This window comes from Desmodus rotundus, chromosome 12, assembly GCF_022682495.2.
Source record: "Desmodus rotundus isolate HL8 chromosome 12, HLdesRot8A.1, whole genome shotgun sequence".
Classification (NCBI taxonomy): Eukaryota; Metazoa; Chordata; class Mammalia; order Chiroptera; family Phyllostomidae; genus Desmodus; species Desmodus rotundus.
The window spans coordinates 22063263-22084846 of record NC_071398.1 but is presented as its reverse complement, the minus strand read 5'-3'; the positions used below and the strand labels follow the sequence as shown (position 1 = coordinate 22084846).

Here is a 21584-nt window from a genome sequence, read left to right as displayed (position 1 = left end):
ACTCAGAATTTGCAATTCGTAACTGAAAGACCGACCGAACCCTTTGCTCATGACTCTCTGTCACCATCTAGAGACAGTTTGTACGTATTGCAGGGCCAGTTCCTCCAAGACTGAAGTGTGGAACCATTCCAGAGGTGATGGCTTTGCAGTGCTCACGTATGGGGCCTGCAGAAGAAGTTAGACCTGGTCATCTGCAGATGAATGGAACACGAAGTTTTGATCTCTAGACCTACCAACCTGTGAGAAACTGGTCTTGGTTTCTATACCAAACAATGGAGGGCTGGGACCTACCAAGTGCAGAGGTTTACTGATGTGTGGCAGAAGAGCTGCAAAATCCATGGGGCTGGGGCTCTTAGACCATTAGGTTCAGAGAGGCCACCAGTCCCTCAAAGCGTTAGCACTCCACAGATATTTATTCAGTTGAATGAGAGGCTATGAGGCTCCAGGCTGATAGAGAAAATGACCACAGAATAGGATTGGAATCCACACTGTTCATCCAGGTTCTCACCAGGGGCGATTTCGCTCCCTGGCACACCAGGCAATGTCACATTGTGTCACAATTGTGGGGTTGCTACTGGCATCTGGAAGGGAGAGGCAAGAGATGCTGCTAAACATCCTACGAGGCACAGGGCAGCCCCGGCATAAGGAAGGACCCAGCCCCAAATGCCACTGGTGCTGAGGTTGAAAATCACCGCAGTCTGGCACAGAGAGCAGCACGAGTGGATCTCTGAGAGTCTGGGCCTCACCGTGGCAAGTAACCTCTATTACCGGCTGCAAACCACGGAGACCCGAGGGGTATGGATGACTTCATACAAACATGTCTCAGTGGAGAGATGGTAATGAGGGACGTGGCTACTCTCAGTGGACTGTGAACGGACCATTTACCCCTCCCATTCCCTTTAGTGTTTATCCAGCAGTATAATTCAGTGCTCTCCACCCCAGTCTCCTTTTTTAAAATCTCGTTTGTTGCTTGGTGACATGATTTGAAGCGCTGTCTTTGCTGCATGTCCTTAATGTCCAGTTTCCCTTAGTGTCCGGTTATTTATGGAAATCACATAAAGCACTGTTGTTACCTGTGTCAGAATCACCCACAGGTGTTGCTACAAATGCACCTTCGGGGCCTGCACCAAATCCACTGCATCAGAGTTTCCATGGCTCATGGTTCAGGGATCTGCGTTTTCAGCCAGCGGCACAGGTGATTTCCGCGCACGTTCAAGTTTGACGTAGGATCTGTAAAGTAACAGAATTGCAGGTGTCCTCTCTTCTGACTTTGCAATCCCGCTTATAAAGCTCAGAAAAGCATAACATACTCATTTAATCCTTGGGATTTTCTTTTGATGTGTTACTTTTATTCCTATTTTACAGATTATAAAATAGAGGTCACCGAGCTTAAACAGATTACATAGGCAAAGCTAAGGGTTTTGTTTAACCTCGACTTCCTCCCCTGAGGTCATTCTAAAAAGCTTTGCCCTGGGCAGAAGTTGTGCCACTTTCTCTGCCTCGACAGACCAGGTTTACCTCTTTACTGCTGTAGCCAGGGAAACGGACTCTACATGGGGGGCTGTCACTTGTTCTAAGCTGTGACATGGACCTCATCTTAACCACCCCTGTGTCTTTAAAACTGGAGCAGGGTATATGCTCACTCCACTGCCACCACCCTGGCCCTGGTACCAACACTGCTCACCATGATTCTAGCAACAGCTTCCTTACTGGCCCCCTCTGCTCAGCACCTGCAATCCGTACCCCCCCCCCACAGTCCACATCGTTTTCATTCAGATAGGTTGCCTGCTTTCCTCCTTCTCTCTCTCTCTCTCTCTCTCCTTCACACACACACACACACACACACACACACCCCTTAAACCTAACTCATTCCCACCTGCTTCGCCCCAGCCTACAAGGTCCTGTTTACCTGAACCTGTTCCTGTCTCTCACTCCTGCCTGTAACTTTTCCCTCACAGCAAAGTCCTTTTCCTGTTTCAACATCTTCACCTATGCTGTGCCCCCTCTTCTGACATTAGGGATCTTTCTCTTTTTTTCCTTATAAAGCTGACCCACGCTGTTTGGTCTCCTTTGAAAAGTCAGCTCTTAAGAGGCATCTTACACTCACACGTACTCCTATTCTCCACTCTCCTGCCTGCCCCCCAACTAAATTTAATTCCACTGTTGCTCTTTCTAATTTACTAGCCTATGCTCTTCCTTTGGAGTATTTGTGATCATTTAGGTTGTAGTATTGTTGTTGAGTTATCCGATGAGAGTCTTTCCCACTAGCTTTTGAGAATATATTCCATTTATCACTGCAGACAGTAGGGATCAAATATAAGCATTGAGTGAATGAACAGGGCACAGCAAATGGGATGTGCGTCGGTGGTGATGGCCACACTGTTCATTACCGCAAGTTTCTGCAGAATGGGGGGTCTGGGGCCAGGACTCAATCTTTAGCAGTTGGAAGCACGGTCACTTGGAGAAGAGAGAAAGATCCAGGAGAAGAGGCGAGGCCACTGCCCACTGGCTGTGTGTTTTATTTTTCTTTCAAATGCATTGGGATAACACTGGTTAATGACACATACATTTCAGGTGTATAACGTCACAATAAGACATCCGTTGTGTGCTCATTCTAGTCTCCTTCAGCCTCGCTGCAGACAGTGATGGGGTCACAGTTCCAGCCCTCTAGGATGCCCTGGATTTGCGAGTTTCAACATTATATGTGTAGGCTATATTGAGCCCACCTGAGTCCACTTTCTTCGTCTTCATCAAGGGGTTAAAGATTCCCGCCTTTGCAAGTATAGGCCCCAAGGTAAGCGAGATAAAGCAGGGGATAGAACCTGGCACTTAGGAGGTGTTGAGAATACTCAATACCTTGTCTGTCTCGCCACCCAGAAGACTTAAAAGAGAAGTCTGCACAGGCAGCAAAGAAGTCGGGCCACTTACCTGAGCCTCCCCCTTTCTCGGCTCATCTCTTCGTGCGCTTAAATTACGTTTTCCAAGCCTGACCCAGGGCGCTCCGCTCTGTCTCTCGGCGGTGGGTCCCTCCCTCCCCCTCAAGCTCACCCAGCCTCCCCTCCCTCTTCTCCCCCTCCCTCGGAGTAGGAGCCGGGAATCCCACGCCCTTGCACCAGCCCGGGGGCTCGGACGGGCCCAGGAGCCGCTGGTCGCCAATCACCGTGCGGTGGAGAGGCGGGCGCTCAGCTCCGGCGCGCTGGGGGAGCCAGCTGGCGCTGCTTTCCCTGGGAGCCTCAGACGCTCGCACAGACCCAGACAGACACACAGACTGGCGGGCAAGCGCGCGGGCAGGCACGGACAAAGTCCCCCGGCCGTTTGCGCTCCAAGGCGCGCGCCAGCCCCAGCCCGGGGAGCCCCTGTGCCCCGCGGGGAGCCGCAGGCGGCAGCTCCGCAGCCGGCGCCGGCAGAAGGAGGGCGCGCAGGCGGTCGGAGGCGGGGAGGCCTCGGCGCGCCGGGCCCGCGATGTGAGCGGCGGCGGCGGCTCCCACCTGGCGCCGCACCTGGAGCGCCGCGCTCCGGGGCGGCGGGGAGAATGTGCGCCGTCCGCAGCCGCCGCGCCCGCACCTGACCATGGAGTGCGCCCTCCTGCTCGCGTGCGCCCTCCCAGCCGCCGGCTCGGGCCCGCCGTGGGCTTCGGCGAGACTGGGGCGCGTGGCCAAGGCAGGTGCCCCCCGAGGGGCGCGCCGAGAGTGGGTGGCAGGGGGCCCCCGGGTGCAAGCACGCCGCGCCCCTCACGCACGATGTCACCTTTTCTCTTGCAGGCGCTCCAGCTGTGCTGCCTCTGCTGTGCGTCGGTCGCCTCGGTCTTAGCCAGTGACAGCAGCAGCGGCGGCAGCGGATTAAACGACGGTTCGTATCTGACACCCCACCCTCAGAAGGGTCTGTCTGGGCACTTTGTCCCTTCCTTCCCCTGCAAAAGAGGGAGACGGTAGAAAAGCTCGTACCCCACCCCCCACCTCCGGCCCCAAAGTTGCAGGTGTGTGCGCGCCTTGGAAATGGTTCCTGTTTGGAGAGGGGGGTACATGGCAAGGGCTCTGAACTTATCAAAAGAATCAATGCCTCAAGCTTCAAGTCACATAAATGAGAAAACAATACTTTCCCTTGTTCACAGATGGCTTGTTTAAAAATTTAACCGTACTGCGGTGAGAACTTAGGGAGTGGACGTGGACTGGGCAGTTGATATAAAGGCACCTTCCTCCTTTCCTTCCTCTCCTAAGAAAGCCGGCAGGAACTAATTCTTGGTGAGGGATGAAAGAGTATGAACGCTTTCATTCTCCCATCTTTCCTCCTCCCTCTCCTCGCCTGTTCCCAGTCCTCCTCTCCTCTCTTCTCCCTGTGTCTTTGCCCTTGCGTCTGGGATTCCCAAAGTCCGTGTTAGAGAGAGGAAAGAAGATAGCTTGAGGTCTCTGGGATCTTTATCTCTTCCGAGGTTCCCCAGCAGAAAACCTCCAGAACACCCTTCACTTCCGTCATTTATTAGCTTCTTGATGGCCCCTAGAAGGAACATCCTTGTTTCCGTCTTCCCACCAGCTACAGAACAGCTGGCGCTTGATCCAAGGTGTCTAGCAAGACCTCGATGTGGATGCTCTCGTTTTCAGCCTCGCAGGGTTTCTCCTACTTTCAGGGGACAAGGGGACCAACTGGGGATGGGCAATGGCAGAAGCTTGGAGAGGGGCTGTGCCAGGGAGTGGGTGAGCAAGGGAATCGGAAAGAGTGAGGAATTAGCTCTTGAGAAATTCACCTTTTGTCCAACCAGAAAGGCTGGCTGCAGTTTCTGAAACAACTTCCCATTGTCCCATCTGGGTCAAATGGCTGTGGGTCCCCTCTGTTCCAGCCACCACCTTGTAAGAACCTCATCTTCAGCCAGCCCCTGAGCTGATTGATGAGATCATTCTCTACACTGACCCTCTTCCCATCAAGGACTGAGTATTACTGTCAGCCTGCTCAGTCTCCCTTTGAAAACAAACTAGTAGCAGTGTCTGGGAGGATGGGGTAAAGGGGGTGGCTTTGGGGGCTCATACCATTAAAGCTGGCTGGTTAAGACTCCCACATGGCCTCCCAGCGAAGAGCATAGTTTCAGATGGTTCTGAACAAGGAGGTAAGAAACAACTTACTGTAGAGGCTCTGTTGCATGTGTCAGGGATGGTTTTCACAGTTTTTAATAAGGGAGAAAGTGGTTTTTCACTAAGAAAAAGCTGCATTTAATCAAAAGCCACTTACCTGCAAAGCATCATACTAAGGGTTTTTAAAAGGAGATAGTGTACACCTGCTGTTTCTTTGGGTTAAGAGAGGAGAAAAACTTTCCCCCCAATTTTTTAATATGTATTTTAATTCAATGGTATTTCCAGTGGAGGGGGTCAAAGAGAATGAAAGAGCAGGACATACAAATACGGTGAGAATGAGAATTGCTGAGGCAGCCAGAGTCACGGATGGTCATACAGAGGAAAACATCTTAAATTGTCATACTGGGATATTTTTTCTTTTTTTTTTCTTTTGGTAGAGGTAATAATACGTATTGATCCCTGTCAGTTACAGGGCTTCTTCATCTTTGGGTTTTTTTTTTTTTTTTTGGTTGTTGACTATTTTGGGAAAAGGGAAATTCCTCTTTCTTTTTCTTCTCCTGTAACCCAGGGCCCAAGCGACTCGAACACGCCTCTTCGTTGTTCGGATTCTTTCTAAACACTTTCCCGATGAGTTCCCCATTCGGTGCCTCGCGAGTGGAAATGCAGAACGTTTCTGAATGCACCGAGGGCGTACTGCAGGCCATTCTGGGGGGATGACACCTTTCAGTTTCAATGTTTGGTGATGGAAAGCAGTGTGCCGGCTTCATTTTTTCAGGCAGCAAATTGTTTTGTAGCTCCTCCTCTCTGGAACAAGCAGCAATTAGTGGTGCTCTGGGGAGCCGTGGCGAAGGTATTTCTAAACATGCCTCTCCAGGTGTCCCTGATCTGGCAACATGTCTGAGCAGTTTTCAACATCAGACTGTGTAGGGGGAGTTCTGACAGTGTCGAGGCATTTTTATGCGTCCACTGTATTTTGTGCTTACAGTTGAAAGGGACTGTCCCTGTGGAAGCTCGTGGTAAAATGTTAAGAGTGCTACAAGTTCTGGAGTTTTATTGTCACATGTCATTAATATTGGAAATAGGAAGCTGCGGTGACTTGTTAATCTTCTGAGGTATCCTCTCAAGTTATTCAGCACTGCGAGTTACCATTTGAAATTTAAATTCTGCCCCCACCCAAAATGTTCCCAATTCAGATTAAACCCAAAGACAGTGGTCTCCTTTTTTAAAAAAAATAATTTATTTAGTTTGGTAATTTTATATTTATTAATTTTGTCTCCAAAAGAATACATTTCTATGGACGAGTGGCTCTATGGCTAATATATAAAAAGTCCGTCTGTGTCTCCCCAGACCGGGAGAGTTTGTGGCCTTTTCCATAAACATTCCTGACATTCGTCAAGATGGTGCTTGACTTTCAGCTTTTGTAGGAATTCCTGAGGCACAGCTCATGGGAAAGGCCACAGGCTTCTCCTCTTCGCGAGCTGCTCTGAATTACGTGTCACCTAGCCTGGTAGCAGTGGGAACGAAGATGCCCTTGAGCTGTGCATCACTCTGCCAGCCCGCTGGGAGTGACTGGCTGGCATTGTGGGCCCTGGGTGCTGACAGCTAAACCTTTCCCCTTACAGATTACGTCTTTGTCACACCGGTAGAAGTGGACGCGGGCGGGTCATATATTTCACACGACATTTTGCACAGCGGCAGGAGAAAGCGATCCGCGCTGGGTGCCAGCAGCTCCCTGCATTACCGATTTTCAGCATTTGGACAGGAACTCCATTTAGAACTTAAGCCCTCGGCGATTTTGAGCAGTCACTTTATTGTCCAGGTACTTGGAAAAGATGGTGCTTCAGAGACTCGGGGACCCAGGGTGCAGCAATGTTTCTATCAGGGATTTATCCGAAATGACAGCTCCTCCTCCGTGGCTGTGTCTACTTGTGCTGGCTTGGTAAGTACCCTGCTCTTTGAGGCAACTCCCTCTTGGGCGTGCACTTCGTGTAACTCGGATGAACAGATGTCTGCAATATTAAATGCTCTTCCAGCCAACTCGACCCATTCACACTGTCAGCTTTGATACTTATAATATTCTCAATTGAATTAATCTAATCTCCCAGAAAAAGAAAATATAATAGAACTTTAACTACCATTTAGAACATTCTTTTGATGTTTAATGGTCTGGGCCTCTTCATTCCCCATGTTTGAGACAATCCCCGAGGAAATTAATTTGATGGATGTCATTCGCTTTGTAAAGTCTTGAGAGACCAGGCGTTATATAAATCTCACAAGCGGCATGCCTCTGCGTTGCTTTGAAACGGGAAAACTGTATTTCACGGCAAAATTGCATTCAGCAGCCCTGTTGAGCTCAACCTTCACTGGAGAAGGGAGGCGTTTTGGTTTCTTTGAACTGATTTGTTTGTGTTCTGCTCATGGACGATGTCCTTTTGGAGTGGGGCGTGTTTGCAGGCTGGCAGCGCTCAGGGTGCCATCCAGGGAAGCAGAACACTTAGAGGAACTGGGGACAAGTGTTCTTTCCCTTCTGTGTGTTCCTCGTCTGTTGAGCACAGGGCCGAGGACACTGGTGGACATGGTACTTGTCTCAGAATTCAGTCAAATATGTGAGGCAGTCAGTGGTGTTTGGGGTTCTCCAGGATCACCATGATTTCGTTCTGTGCAGCGATTGAGAAGTACCTTGCACTGACAGGTGTGTGTGTGTGTGTGTGTGTGTATGAATGAGTGTGGAGATGCATGATGGTCACACTCTGGGACCTAGGGGGAGACCGTGAGAAAGCTCAGTTGAGTATGTGGTTAGCAATGCACATGGTATTAATACATCACAACACAAAGCCAGCGTGGCTTGGGTGCTGGCAAATGAGGACTCCCATGTTCCTTTCTAATTAAAACTTTACTGTTGAACCTTTTCCTCCAAACTGTGGCTTGAAATTTAGTGAAAATCTTTCATCAGAGTGATGATGTTCTTTGGTGTAGTTAGTCTTGAAAGTACAGAGTGAAACAGAGATTGGACCACTCCCAACTAAGCTTGGCCCACTGAAAGGCTCAGTGCGGCTGTCTGACAACCTGTGTACTATAACGTGGCCACACACACGTGTGTGTGTGCACAAACATGAGTATCTCGGGTTTTGTTCTGTTGTCATGAGTCTGCTGCTCTTTTGGGGACGTTGTTCCTATTTCCCTCTCTTCTGTCTATTCCAGTGACCTAATGTCTCCTGAAGGACTATAGGCACCCAACCGAGGTGGCTTAAGCATAACACAGTGGGTAGGTGAGGCCCGCCCAGGGTCATTCTCACACCAGGACTTAATAGTAGGGCCTTGGGCAAGTTACTAATCTCTGCGTCTTAGTTTCCTCATCTCTAAAAGGGGGATAGCAAGAGTTTGGATGACTCGGTGGGGAGTAAGTACCTCTTTTATGGGAAGTGCCGTAGTTGTTCTAGAAGGGTGTAATTGCTGTATATGTATTCTAGTCCCTGCAAAACTTGGTGGTCTCGTGTTTAGCTCTCAGGATCCCACTCTCTGTAGAGACAGGAAATCCAATCAGTTGTCTCGTATTAACAGATGTTGTCTTCTCCTAAGGAGGAGATTTTCTTTTGAACAGAGAGCAAATGATCACTTAACACATTAGAATGAGGCAAGCGCATTTCCATCTTTGAGATGGATGTAAAAGAGGTAATTGGCAATGCCTTCCGCCTGTGTATAAGGCTGATATAAATTGGAATCATGAAACTGAGATTCTGCCCCACTGTTCAACATATTCGTCATTAGCTTTACTTCTGTAGACCCCAGTTTCCTCTCCTGGAACATGTGAAATGACTTCTAAGCCCACTGTCATCTCTAGGCATCTGCCTCTGATTATTCCTTTGTTTGTCCCAGCAGGACCCATGTGGCTCGGGGCAGGGAGAGGGTCAAGCTTATCTCATTGCATCACCCATCTCCCCATAGCCCTACAAAACACATACACCCCGACTCTAGTCAACAAGAAAATGAAACAAGAGAGAAGACAGAGCCACAACTGAGAAGCTGAGACACCACTCTGTATGAACTTCTATAACCTTGTATTGAAATATAATGTGTATACAGAAAAACACAAAAATTGCACAGCTTAATAAATTTTCAGAAAGCTCATACCCGGGTAGCCACCAACCAGCTCAAACAAGACAGTACCAGTGCCCTAGAAGATCCCCACGTCCCCTTCCCAGTCATTGCCCACCCTAGGCCACCACTATTTTAACTTAATTGCTTAATTTTGCCTGTTTTAATATTTTGCCTAGGTAGAATCACACAGTATTCCTCTGTATGCATATTTCACAATGTTCCCATTTAATTATTGGTGGACACTCACACCGTTTCCGGTTTGGGGCCGTTACGAAGAGAGCTGCTCGCCCACCGCGTGCATGCCGTTTGGTGAACTCATGGTCATGCTCGGCTGGAAACACACCTAAGAATGAAGTTTCTGGGTCACAGGTTATGTGCACATTCAGCTTGAGTCGATTCTGCCAAACAGCTTTTCAAAATGGTTGCACTAATTTACACTCTCATCAGCAGTGTGTGAGTTCCAGTTGTTCCACATCCTCACCAACACTTGCTACTGTTTTGTTGTTTTCATTCTAGCTGTTCTGATGGGTGGGTGTGAAGTGGGTGTGGGTTTGGTTTGTATTGTCCTGGTGTTTTGAAGTGGAATGTTATTGCTTATGCCTTTTGGCCATTCGTATGTCCTCTCTGGTGATCTGTCTATGTCATACGTGGACAAGAAATGGTACAAATATTTTCAGCCTAAGCTGTGGTGGTTTTTCCTCTCTCAGTGAATAGAAACAGAAATTCTGATCAAAAACACCTTTGTCAACTTAACATAATTGTTATTATGGCTTTGAATCTCTAACGGGGCATTGATCTGCTTATGAAACTCTACCAAATAGCAACAGTGAGTGCTAGGAGATCACATGAGGCCCCACATTGAGAGGACTCTTCACTGCAGACACTGAGACATGGGGGTGGAGGGAAATAATTATCTTGGGAGGAAGAATTTCTTCATCCTACCTGAAATGCACAGACATTGTCTGGCTTCTTTGGCTAAACCAGGGGTTAATACTTTCTCTGAAGTTAATTAGTAACTACTGTAATGGATTCAGAATAGTGAATGATTCAAGAGTTCAGGAGAAAGACAACAGGCTTCCAACATGCTTGGTGGAGAGACTCATTAAAGTCCATGTGCCAGAAGAGCTGAGCAACTCTTCTTAATACAAAACTGACAGGAGATGAACGAGAGGAGGGCCAGAAGCTTCTTGCACTCGAAGTCTCGACACCAGTGTTTCTGGTGGCTGGTATCTGAATGCCTTTAGGGTCAGAGCACTCTGCTAGGCTGCATGCGGTGTGCAGTAGGAAAGCAATAGGTTGCCTTTGGATAACGAAGTGCCAATAGGAAAGCGATCTGGGAAAGCTCCTAGGGAAACCCCAAGAGAGGGCAAGAATGGCTGGTGGGTTATAAAATGAAAAATAAGGACTTGCGTGCATACGTGCACACTCCAGCCAGGGCTTCTCTGGCAAGGAATTTTCCTCAACTATTCAGAATTAAACTCTACTTAATATTTTCTGAAAATTCATTTCCCCCAACTGATAGGTTGCACTTTATTCAGGAGTTGAGTAGGCAGTTATTCATGGGAATAATTCATAAAATAGGAGCTGTGAACTTCCCTGAGTGAATCCTGCCTGCCTTTATGGCGGGGGGTGATTGTTTTTAAATTTCGAAGGCCTTTATGGAGGAGCAAGCTCTCTGCAGCTCACCACTGCCCCCTGTACCTGGCTGCCTCGCACTCTAGGAAGGTGTTTGGGTTTTCAGCCCTTGTCCCAGATCTCAGGGCTGCCGGCGAACCTAATGTATAGCACTGTCGGTTGTGCGTGCTTTTTCTACCATATCCAGCCTCCTCTTGATTATCACGGCGGTGAGAAGGTCATTCCATCCAAGAGGTCTGTGCCATTGCTGAGAGAGCCTTCATCCTGCTTGTTGAACTTCAACCTACCTTCTTGTTACTTTCACCGATATTTCTTAATTTTGTTTTCCGGGATGATAGCAGGGAAAAAAACAAACCTGCATCTGTCTTCTTACATAGTGGGAGATCTAAAAGACCATTCTTCCCAGAAATGATTCACCTTAGTGATTCCCCCCCACCTTGTTTTTAGGATAGTGATTTTCAGAGTATATTCAGTTTCATTAGCTTCCTTTGAGGTGTTAAACATTTGAATTTCTTTACCCACAGCAGAGAATCAGGGAAGCTGGGCCCAGGAATGTATATTTTTAATTCTCCAAATGATTTGAATGCACTCTAACAGTAGAGAACCATTGGTTTAAGACCTTGCATATAAAGGAAAATTGTTTTAATTTGATTTGTGGTTGGTTTGATAGATGGATCCCATTTTGAAACTTAGTGGAAGTGTATTTTGAGAAGTGACTGGGAAGACACATTGAATGAGTATTCTTTCATTAACAACTACTGATGAGCTTCTGTTATGGCCGGCACTGTTCGGAGCACAGTGAGTAAAACTGGAAGCAGAATGGATGCTGTATTCCAGTTCATGCAATTTCATTCTCAGAGAGAAATTGGAGCAGTGATCTTAGACCTAGAAATTGGTATTTCATTTTGAACCAAGCTAGGATTCAACATAACCCTGAAACAAGGAGTTCATGAGGTATGGTTTTAAAGGGGAACATGGTCAAGTTAGTGCCAAATGCCAGCCCTCGGAGCGTTACCATGCCCATCAGCATATTAGGAATTCAGAAATGTCCTACATTAAAGACATTTCTTGAACTCTGTTTAAACCTAGAGTTTTCCTAATTTATTTGATCATGAAAACTTTTTCTCAAGGAGCATTCCTTCACAGTCTTGTAGTAACAAGAAAATCATCCAAGAAATACTATAATATTATGTATTGATTTCAAGCTGTTAAATGATGCTTCAGGAAATAAAAAGGGGGTTTTCATGACCGTGTAAGTGGTTTCTTGTATATTCTCATATGGTTAGGGAAATGTTAAGTTTAAATTCAATTAGGCAAATATGTTTTTCTGTAATACATTTCACACCTTTTAATGCCAGTGTGCATTACGAAGCTCCAACAGGTGGAATTCTGATACTAATGTAAATACTCCCTCCCTTTTTAAGCCCTAACTTCTGTCAACAGCTTGTCTTGCGTTCTGTGGTTTACTGTAAAAGAGCAATACTTAGGTCTAAGATGATTTGTACTTGACTGATATCCTGATAAATCTAATACACCCACGTCCTCCATTTGGGCAAATGTGCCCCTTGCTTAAGAAACTCGTCACACCAAGCACCATTCACAACAGAAAATCAAGTGAAAAGACATGTCAACACTGTCACCCTATTGCATTTCCGCCCAGGTCTGTAATATCAGGACTGTACCTTTGATCCGTGAGCCCAGCGAGGGCCCAGCTGGCAGAGTGGCAGGCTGCTGTGCTGTGCCTCTTGGCGTCTTCTGTCCGGTCTCTGACGAGGAGGGTCCAGCTTCAGCATGGTGCCCGGGACTCAAAGAGACATGGGCGCTGTGACCAAGACTGCCACAGGCTCCCTCCGGCCTCAACTCCAACGCACTGTCCGACTCTGTGACTTGGTTTTCCTTCCTTTCTCTTTTCTTTGTCCCCAGCAATTAAACCGTACGTGGCATTTCTCCTCCATGGCTGGCTGCCCTAATGTCCTCATTGTACCCTTCTTAGTGGTGGCCTTTGTGGACTGTGACCAATCCTCTGGAGCCTGGGTCCCTGCGAGGAGCTTTGGAAGCAGTTAGGTTTCAATAGGTGGTAGGGATGCTTTGATCTCCTCTCTTCAGAAGGATTTTATGACTCAGAAGCCTCGGCCATTGAGTTGTCTGTCTGCTGCTGGTCACTGCCTGCCCAGTAGGCTTTAGAAAGCCGATTTCCATTCATAAAAGGGCTGAAGTTAAAAGACCTTAGTCTAGACAGGCAGAAAGAAGCCAAGCTCTACTGCTTTGTGGGGCCTTGTTAGCAAGCAGGGGGTTGCTGAATTATATATACCTCTTTGGAACTTTCCAGGCACTTGAGAGGATCATGTGAAATTAAGGATTAGACTGGGCTATATTTTCAAGTTTTTGGATACAGGCTGACCCCAATCAGAGATGTTTTCCTAGGTTCTTACTTGGTTCATCAAGGTTAAAAAGTGGGGGGGGGGGTTGTTTTGTTTTTTGGTTTTTTGCCTTTCTCCGGTATGCCATCTTTTGACATGGTTTGTGACAATAATTATTTGCCCATAGCAACATTTTTAGTGAAATTCTACCCAACTCTTTTTTTAAAAAATAGCCAGAGTTTTAGCCTAAGAGCTGGCCCCCAAGGCTGAGCTGAGGGGTGCTCACGTGGGAGGGAGAAAGACCACCCCTTCCCCCCCATGCTCTCTGCCTGTTTGTGACACGGCCGAAGCATCAGACTCCCCACGCCCCTCCCCACCTCTGTACCTCAGTTTTCTCATCTGTAAAGTGGAATTGATACTGCTGTCTCTCTCATAGGATCGTGACACTTTACAGTGAGTGCTTAGCCTGGCACCCACTTGATTGTTCTTGACTTTGGACGAGGCAAGGGTCTGGGAAGGAAATGGCAATGGAGGCTCCCATCCTGGATTCTCCACACTGTCGGGACAGGAAGCGAGCTCTTGGGTGTTGGCCATCATCCCACTGAGAATGTTTGGGGACTTTGCGGGGGGGAAGAAACCACTTTTTATCAACTCTAAAGAAATACAATGGGAGAAAGATAAAGAATTAGAGAGGAAGGATGGACAAGCAGATGAAGACGGGCGAATGCAGGCTTGCTGAAGCAGCGCACAGCGATAGCCCTGAGGGCAGGGCCTGGGGCCCCCACTCTGGCCTTTCTGAACTGTGTGCCCCAGGCCCAGCTAGGTGCCCTCGCGCAGCTTCATTTCCCCATTGGTAAGATGAGGATAATAGCAGTACCTCCCCCGTGGGGTTTATGGATGCTTAATTGAAAGGAAAACACTCCATGTACAGTGCTTAAACTAGTACCTGGCACTTAGTAATAATATTGGCTGTGGCAATGAGAGAGTATATGGCAGAGCTTCCATAAAGGAGTTTTCAGAATCGGCTGTTGCCAGTCCTCCTCACCACCCACAGGCCGGGAAGTGTTAGCCTCGACAGTAAGAACGGTTTGCATTTATGAGCACTTACTGAGCTATTAAAACTGGAGCTGCGGAGAGAAGAGTCAGCTGAGACTCAGACCGTGGCTTTTACAATATTTTCCTGCGAGTCTGCATATGGGTATTCACTGTCTGAAGTCACTTTTTTTTTTTCCTCCATAAATGTCAAAAAGAGCTGGGAATTTTGAAAACAAAACAAAAAACAACAGATACTCAGGCCCCACCCCTGCAAATTCAGCAGGTCCTGGGTCGAGCCTGATTGTCCACTTGGATAAAGGAGAGAAAAGCCCCACAAACGGTGCCAATGGCCCCGGGCGACTGTGGAGCAGCACCCTGAAGCTGCTGGCTCAGGGCCGGTGCAGGGCCGGCACAGGGCCGTGGAGGACGGTGGGACCTCTTCTAGAAGATGCTTTTGCTCCATGCACTGCATCACACCGTGGAAGTGTGGCTGTCGAGGCTCTGACTAGGGCTAGGCAGTATGTACGCGAAGGGGGGTGGGCAGGCAGGGGTGGCGAGTACATATCGGAATATAGAGATTATTCTTACTTATATACGATAGGACTTTCATTCACAAGTAGGGCAATTCCATCTCCAACTACACTAGGCATTAAGAAGCATTTTTTTACTCTGAAATGATCTAACTCATCCCGCCCTGTGCTGGGATGGCTAGCTCTCAGTAGGGTTGGATGCAAGGTACGCGATGATGTTATCATTGTTTTTTCTTTCTCTTCCCCTCAGTCTCTCAGCCATTTGCCAGTCGCTAGTCTTCCTTTTGCATACAGAATATTCTGAGCTCCAGAGATAATTCAAACGTTTCCTTGAGCTCCTGGTAGCCTGTGAGACTTACTCAGCAATAACACCAGTTGTCACCTACGTCATACCTGACAACAAGTATGTGGGACTCGGGGCTTTCTTTGCTCTCTCACCTGTCTGTAAGCCTCAGAGGGCCACACTCAATTGGCCTGTGTGTCTGAACATGGCCCCATTATATTTTAATTTATGTGTTGACAGGTGAATTGGTGCACAGGGGGAGGTCTGGAGTACGGCAGAGCAAGCCGAGGGCGCCACAGCCAGCCATCAGTTTGGGCTCTTTTCGAAACCAGAGTTTACTGTTTCTGTTGTAGCTGTGTGTGCGCTCATGCATTCAAAATACACATAAATTGTATTAGTCAATACTTTTCCTGAAGCATTTTGGGGAAGGAGGAGTGCTTTAAAATAATGTGTATCTTTGAGTTCCTTCCTTATTACTGCGTATACATCTATCTTATTCTTTTAAGTTCATTTTTCATCATTACCTTCTGATTAATTATTTTTTAGTTTTGTTGCTGTTGCTGAAAAGAACATGTGTACATATGGGTCTTCTTAGTGGTCCATGCAATTCTATATTGTATAGGTAGAGGGTGGAGAGAGAGAGAGAGGGAGGGAGGGTGAGGGAGAGAGAGAGGGAGAGAGAGAGAAAGGGAGGGAGGGAAGGGGGAGACCTACTTTATGAAAAGCTGACGTGCCAAGCACATGAAGGACATTAACTGTGACCAGAAAGTGCTTGCTGATGTTGACATTAGTCACCCAGTGTCACTGTTGCTGTCACCTTGGTTGTACAACACGCAAAGTTACTGAGAGCTCATTTCATCTTCGTTTTCCCTGAGCCCAAGACTGAGTCAGAAGAAGAATTCTGTCCTGTGGAGTGTATGTGTTGGTAAAATTGCATGGCGTTCTGCCAACAGAAATAAACAATTGAAGAGAAAATCACACTGAAGTCCAGCTATCTGCAGGCCCAATGATAGCACTGCACATCAAGGCTTTCATACCCAAAAAATATTTGCCCGGGCTTCCTGTGTATCTCAGCCCACAAACCCAGGAGCTCCTCCTCAGTTACATTGAGGTGTTCCCATGAGAGCCTGTTCCCGTGGTGTTTCCATCCAGTCCCAGGGCAGGGTACACTCAGATACCACTGTACACGTCTGGCGAGAGCGGTCTGTCCGGACGCATGCTCACCTCTCCTGAAGGGACGCCTTTGATGGATCTGAGGATTCCATTTTCAGCTGAATTCTTTTGATTGCTTATTCATGCTTCTGGGTTTGGGAGTATTTTCTCTGCCCTTATTCCCATTGCAAGTCAAGGGGGCATGCTTTCTCGTATAAATTATACAGTGCACATCACTAATTTACTAGACGCCGCTGTGTGTACAACCCTTCTTGGAGCGACGGCACTTGAAAGGGCTGAGATAAGCTAGTAAGAGGAGATGACCTCTCCGAGGATTTACTGGGTTCTCCCCCAGCAGCGTGCTGGTTAGTGTCTGTGGGTCCACTCTGGGATTTTACAGTTCTCATCTCTCTTTTATATTTACTCCGCCATTTCCAGGGGGCAAACAAAGAGTTACTCAATGTTTATTTCTCTGTGAATAAATAACAAACAAAATTCTTCATTCCACCTTAATTATTGAGTTTAGGTTTGTTTTATGCAGCACAGAGATGTGGCCGAAAGAAAATATTAGTTACATGCATTCTCATTCTTCAAATTTGTGAATGTATTTTCCTACTTCTTAGTTTTATCTCAGGCTTTTGTGGTCCTTGCTTTCCAGTAAAAAATGCATTGAAGGAAGGTGAATTTCATTCTTTCAAAAGGATTCCTTTTGTGTGTGAAGTAAATAATACACATGTTTAATATGTTTCTATTGAATTTCTGTTTAATATGCAAATCCAACACTGTCACTTATGACTACATAATGTCTAGATCAGGGATTCTTACCATACAGAGCTTTAAAAAAATACAGATGCCGGTCACCGCTCCAGACCATGGCAGCACCATGTCTGAGAGGGGCCCAGGCATCCGTGTTCTTCAAAGGGTCCCCAGTCGGTTCTAATGCACAGTCAGGATCGAAAACCCTGCTGTAGAGAAATGTCAGGGGCTTCAGAGGCGCCACCATGTCAGAGAAGCAATAGTTTCAGAAGGCAGGATGCCGAAGTGCATGGGCTTTCAGAAGCCTCCCTTTTCCACTTACCAACTGTGTGATCTTGGGGACGTTATTCTTTCTGAAGGCACTTTATTTTGAAATAATCTGAGACTCACAAGAAGTTGTAGAGGGTTCCCATGCACCCTTCACCCACATTTGGGGCCTAATCAGATTATCTGAGAATCTGGTTTCCTAGACGGCCAAGTGCAGATGGAAAGCGAACTTCAGAGGGCTGCTGTGAGAAGTCAGCGAGAGGGTGATACCCTGCTCACATGGCGGTGGGAGAACCGAAGCTGGCCCCCAAGCTTCCAGCCCCTGGTGTGCACACACCCTCTCTCAAGGATTCAGTCGATCACTAATTGAGGTCCTGCTGGGAAGGGATTTTACAGGTAGAATCAAGGCTTCAAATCAGTTGACCTTAAGAAAGGCAGATTTTCCAGGTAGGTTTGACCTAATCATACAGAATCAGGAAAAGTCAGAGAGATTTGCCATCTGAAGAAGTCTCTTGCTGGGAGCTTGAGGGGGCCACGTGGCAAGGCATGCAGGTGGCCTCTGGGAGCTGAGTGGCCTCTAGCTGACAGCCAGCAAGGAAATGGGGCCTCAGCCCGGCAACTGAAAGGGACTGAATTCTGCCAACAATCTGAATGAACTTGACAGTGGATTCTTTCCCGGAGCTTCCAGAAAGGAATGCAGCCTGGCTGACATCCTGATTTTAGCCTTAGGAAGCCCTGAGCAGAGAACCCAGTCACACTGTGCCCAGACTTCTGACTTGCAGGTCTGCGAGGCAATAAATGGGTGAAGCTTTTAAGCTGATGTGTGTGTGTATGATGTATGTGTATATATATTCACACACATACATAATACATATACATACACATATATGTTTATTTATATATATACATAAACACGCACACATATTGTTACACAGCAATACAAAAGTAATACAGAAAATTTCCATGGTGCTGACTCTGTAGCAGGTGCGAGTGCCTAGTGAGTCTTCCCTTTCTGGGACCAGGGTCATCTTAAATCCTCAACTACTCGGGCTACTGTGTGGGGCAGGTGGGACAGTGGACCCAAGGAGAAGGCAAGTGATCTTAGATATTCACTCTGTAAAACTGCTTAGGGATTGTCCTGTTTAGCCTGGGGTTTCTCCCCAGGGCACTGTGGACACAGTGGATGGAGTCTTGCTGGGCACTGTCCTGTGTGCATCGCATATTCTCAGTATCCCAGTTGCTACCCACTAGAGGCCTGTGTCAACCCAGAGTGTTTCCGGACGTGGCCAGGTGTGCCCTGGGGGCGTTCTTGTCCCTATCTGAGAACCACTGATGTAGCACAATCACAGACTGGCCTGTTTAATAGAATTATTCATGTAAGTTTGTAAATGTACTTGCTGTTGGTTTAGTGTCATTAAGAATAATGATTTCAGGTACTTCACCTGCTTCTGAGGATGTTAGCTGGGGAGGCTGAGTATGCAGGTGCCTGGGGGCTGGAGGTGGATGGGGTGGCAGCAGGAAAACCATCTGCAAATATATTAAAAGATATGTATATGCTTTTGAATTTGACAGCATGCTAACCCAGCCTGCTGAGAATAACAGGATCTCTGGAGACACAGAGATGTAGTTATAATAAAATTTACTCTTGCATTCTTATGAAGGAGGGAGCCCAACCGTGTGGGTTCTATTCCTGAGTTTGCAGCTGTGCAGAGATAAAAGTTCAGTGTTCTTTGTGTTCTCTTGACCTGTAGGAATGGGGGCAGGGGCCAGTTCTGGGGGTGAAATAGGGAAAGATGTTAGTGTTCTGTGAATGAGTAGCTGAGCCTAAGAACTTTGTAAAGCTATATTAGTTTTCTCTGTCCGCTGCATGTAGTCGGGCAGCTTATACATTTCGGAAATATACAAATTCTTCACCGTTCGTGAAGAGACAAGGAGCTCTGTTTTAACTGGAATGCAAGATAAGGAGCCTCATTCTCTCACGTGCTTAGACTCCCCAGCTGACCTGACCGTTTGCCCTATCTCCGTCACCCCTCCCTCGAATATAGCTGTCGTGGAAGAGTGAGCAGCACACTGGTATCTACATAATTTGCAACATCCTTTGAATTACTCAACCGCTTTATAAATATACCAGGTTAACAAAGTCGAGGTCACTTTGGAGCTTATATTCCTAGCTCCCAGCAACTGATTGCTTGACATTGCTTCCTTCTTTTCTCTTTATTCCTTCCTCTTTCCTACCCACCCACTCATTCACCCACATAGCTACCCACCCACATATCCATCCCCCCTTCTAATCTAAAACATGTATTCCCAGCTTACTATGGAAGTTCAAAAGGGACAGTATGGTTCCCAAATTCTAGGACCTTCCAGTGGGAGGGTGGGAAGGAACAGCGATGGGAGCGGAAACATATGGACCGTGCAGCAGAATTGATACGATAGCTAAGGTATGTTTACCGCACCATGGGGGCACAACTAAGGGAAGGATGAGACTGATTTCAAAATGACGGGCAAGCAACTTAAATGAGTGAAGATACAGAAACACCTGGTGGTCTTACACACATGTCTGTGTGAATTTCATTGCTCATAAATCTATTAAAATATCCTAGACTGGACCACTGCCCCTCCTCACCTCCAGTGCGGCCACTGTTATCTAAGCCACTGTTGGTCCTCGCACCTGGATTTCGGCAACCTCTTCCTGTCTGATGATTCTCTTTCCTCTCCTGTGTCCCCATAATCTGTTATTCTCACTGTAAATTTCACCTTCTTCTCTACCGCCTAACGGTTTTTCTGTTACCCACAGCGCGTGATCCAAATTTATGACCACAGACCACAAGGCCCCATGTGATCTGGCCCCTCTGGCCTAATTTCCCATCTCTCCTGCCGTGACGCACTCCACCCCAGCCCTTCTGGCCTCCACGGCCTTTCAGTGTCCCCGGGACCTCTCATTCTGGGGACTTTGCACTTTGAAGCTTCCTCCCCGAGATACTCACCTGGCTGCATCCCTCACTTCTGGTGCTCTGCAGTTCTGCGTGCAAATGCCACCCTTGCACAAGTTCTTCCTGCCACGCGCCCCTCCGCGTCCCCTTACTCTGCTCTGTTTTTCTTCATACTACTTACCACTCCGGTGGTACATAGGACCCAACTGACTAGTTATTTGGCTTGGACAAGCCACTTTCCACTCTAGAATATCTGCCCCACGAGGGATGGGCAGGGCCTCATCTCTGCTGCCTGCCCACCCCCCGCCCCCGCCCCCGCCAGTGGCTACAGTGCAGTCCCCACTAATAGTAGGCATTCAATGAACATGTGTTACATGAATGTACATAATTAACATCCTGGTAGTTTAGATCAGATAAATCATTTCTGTGTTTGGAATACATCATGATTTGGATATTTCTTATGCATGCATTTATTTATTGAAAAAATGTATTATCTTCTATGTGCATATTAGGGGTAGTGATTCAGAGATGGCAGAGGCCAGCTATAATTTTTTGTCCGGCTAGCCACTATTTCTCTAGTCCTTTGGTAAAAACACTGCAGTTTTCCTTGGGGACCAACCTTCCCCACTTCTGCCCTTGGAATGTTTCCGTAGTGAGGAGTCAGAATGTCAGATACCCTTGAGTGCAGTGATTGGTTCAGGGATAAACATGTAACAGGATCAGAGCCAATCAAATCAAAATCTGGTAGACCCCTGGGGGGGAGGGGGTGACGTTAGTGAAGAGGACAGAATGTAAGTCCAGAGTTGCTTGCAACCATCTTGTCACCTGAGAATAGGGTCACCTCAGCCTTGAGGTCCAGCTGTGCCTGAAATTAAAGTACTTTGGGCTTTTCACTCATATGAACCCTAACCCCCACCCTGGTTTTTTTGGTTAATGTAGTTGAACTTTAGTTTCTGTCATTTTGAAATGCAAGTCCTCACTGTGAGAGGGATGGACAGTTATGGACACTTTCTGCAAAGTGCTCGCAACCTCACAGGCAATCCTCATGCAATAAGGGCACGTGGCATGGAGCGGCCGCAGGAAAACGCGGCAGCACTTGGCCTGCACACGTCGTGAACGGACACGCACTGGGTGCAGCGCCCCGCCGCACAGTCTGGCTTTGTCAGTGTTTGCTCCTCCCCACGCATCCTGGGTGCACTATCTGTCCTGTGGATCCACTCCTCTGTCTGTCAGTTGTCTTGGTATTACACACCGCACCATGTCTGCCAACAATACCTGCAGATGGCTTCAAGGCAGCAGATACAAGAGAGCACATTATATGCCTGTCGGTGCGCAGTCGGAGGGAGAAGGGGACGCCATGGTTGGCTTAGAGGATGACTTCACAGGCCGTAAGCACTTTTAATGGACTTCTTTGGTTTGTTTGGACGATGACACATGGGGCAATGTTGTAAACCGAGAATGCGTATCGATCA

General features: G+C 47.4%; 1 protein-coding gene and 1 long non-coding RNA gene across 2 annotated transcripts in view; one reads left to right on the top strand and one right to left on the bottom strand.

Moving 5' to 3' along the window:
* Positions 1–448: 448 nt before the first annotated feature.
* On the bottom strand, positions 449–3022 carry LOC123479339 (uncharacterized). The gene is made up of 3 exons (XR_006654929.2): positions 2929–3022; positions 1074–1230; positions 449–581 (listed from the first exon to the last, which is right to left on the bottom strand). It is a non-coding gene; the product is annotated as an uncharacterized lncRNA (long non-coding RNA).
* Positions 3023–3314: 292 nt separating this feature from the next.
* ADAMTS18 (ADAM metallopeptidase with thrombospondin type 1 motif 18) overlaps positions 3315–21584 on the top strand; it is a 126386-nt gene continuing 108116 nt past the window's right edge. Inside the window, exons 1-3 of the mRNA XM_053916222.1 lie at positions 3315–3660; positions 3762–3849; positions 6686–7002. Coding sequence (XP_053772197.1) covers positions 3571–3660; positions 3762–3849; positions 6686–7002 — 495 coding nt within the window. The 5' untranslated portion in view covers positions 3315–3570. The remainder of the gene's footprint in view (positions 3661–3761; positions 3850–6685; positions 7003–21584) is intronic.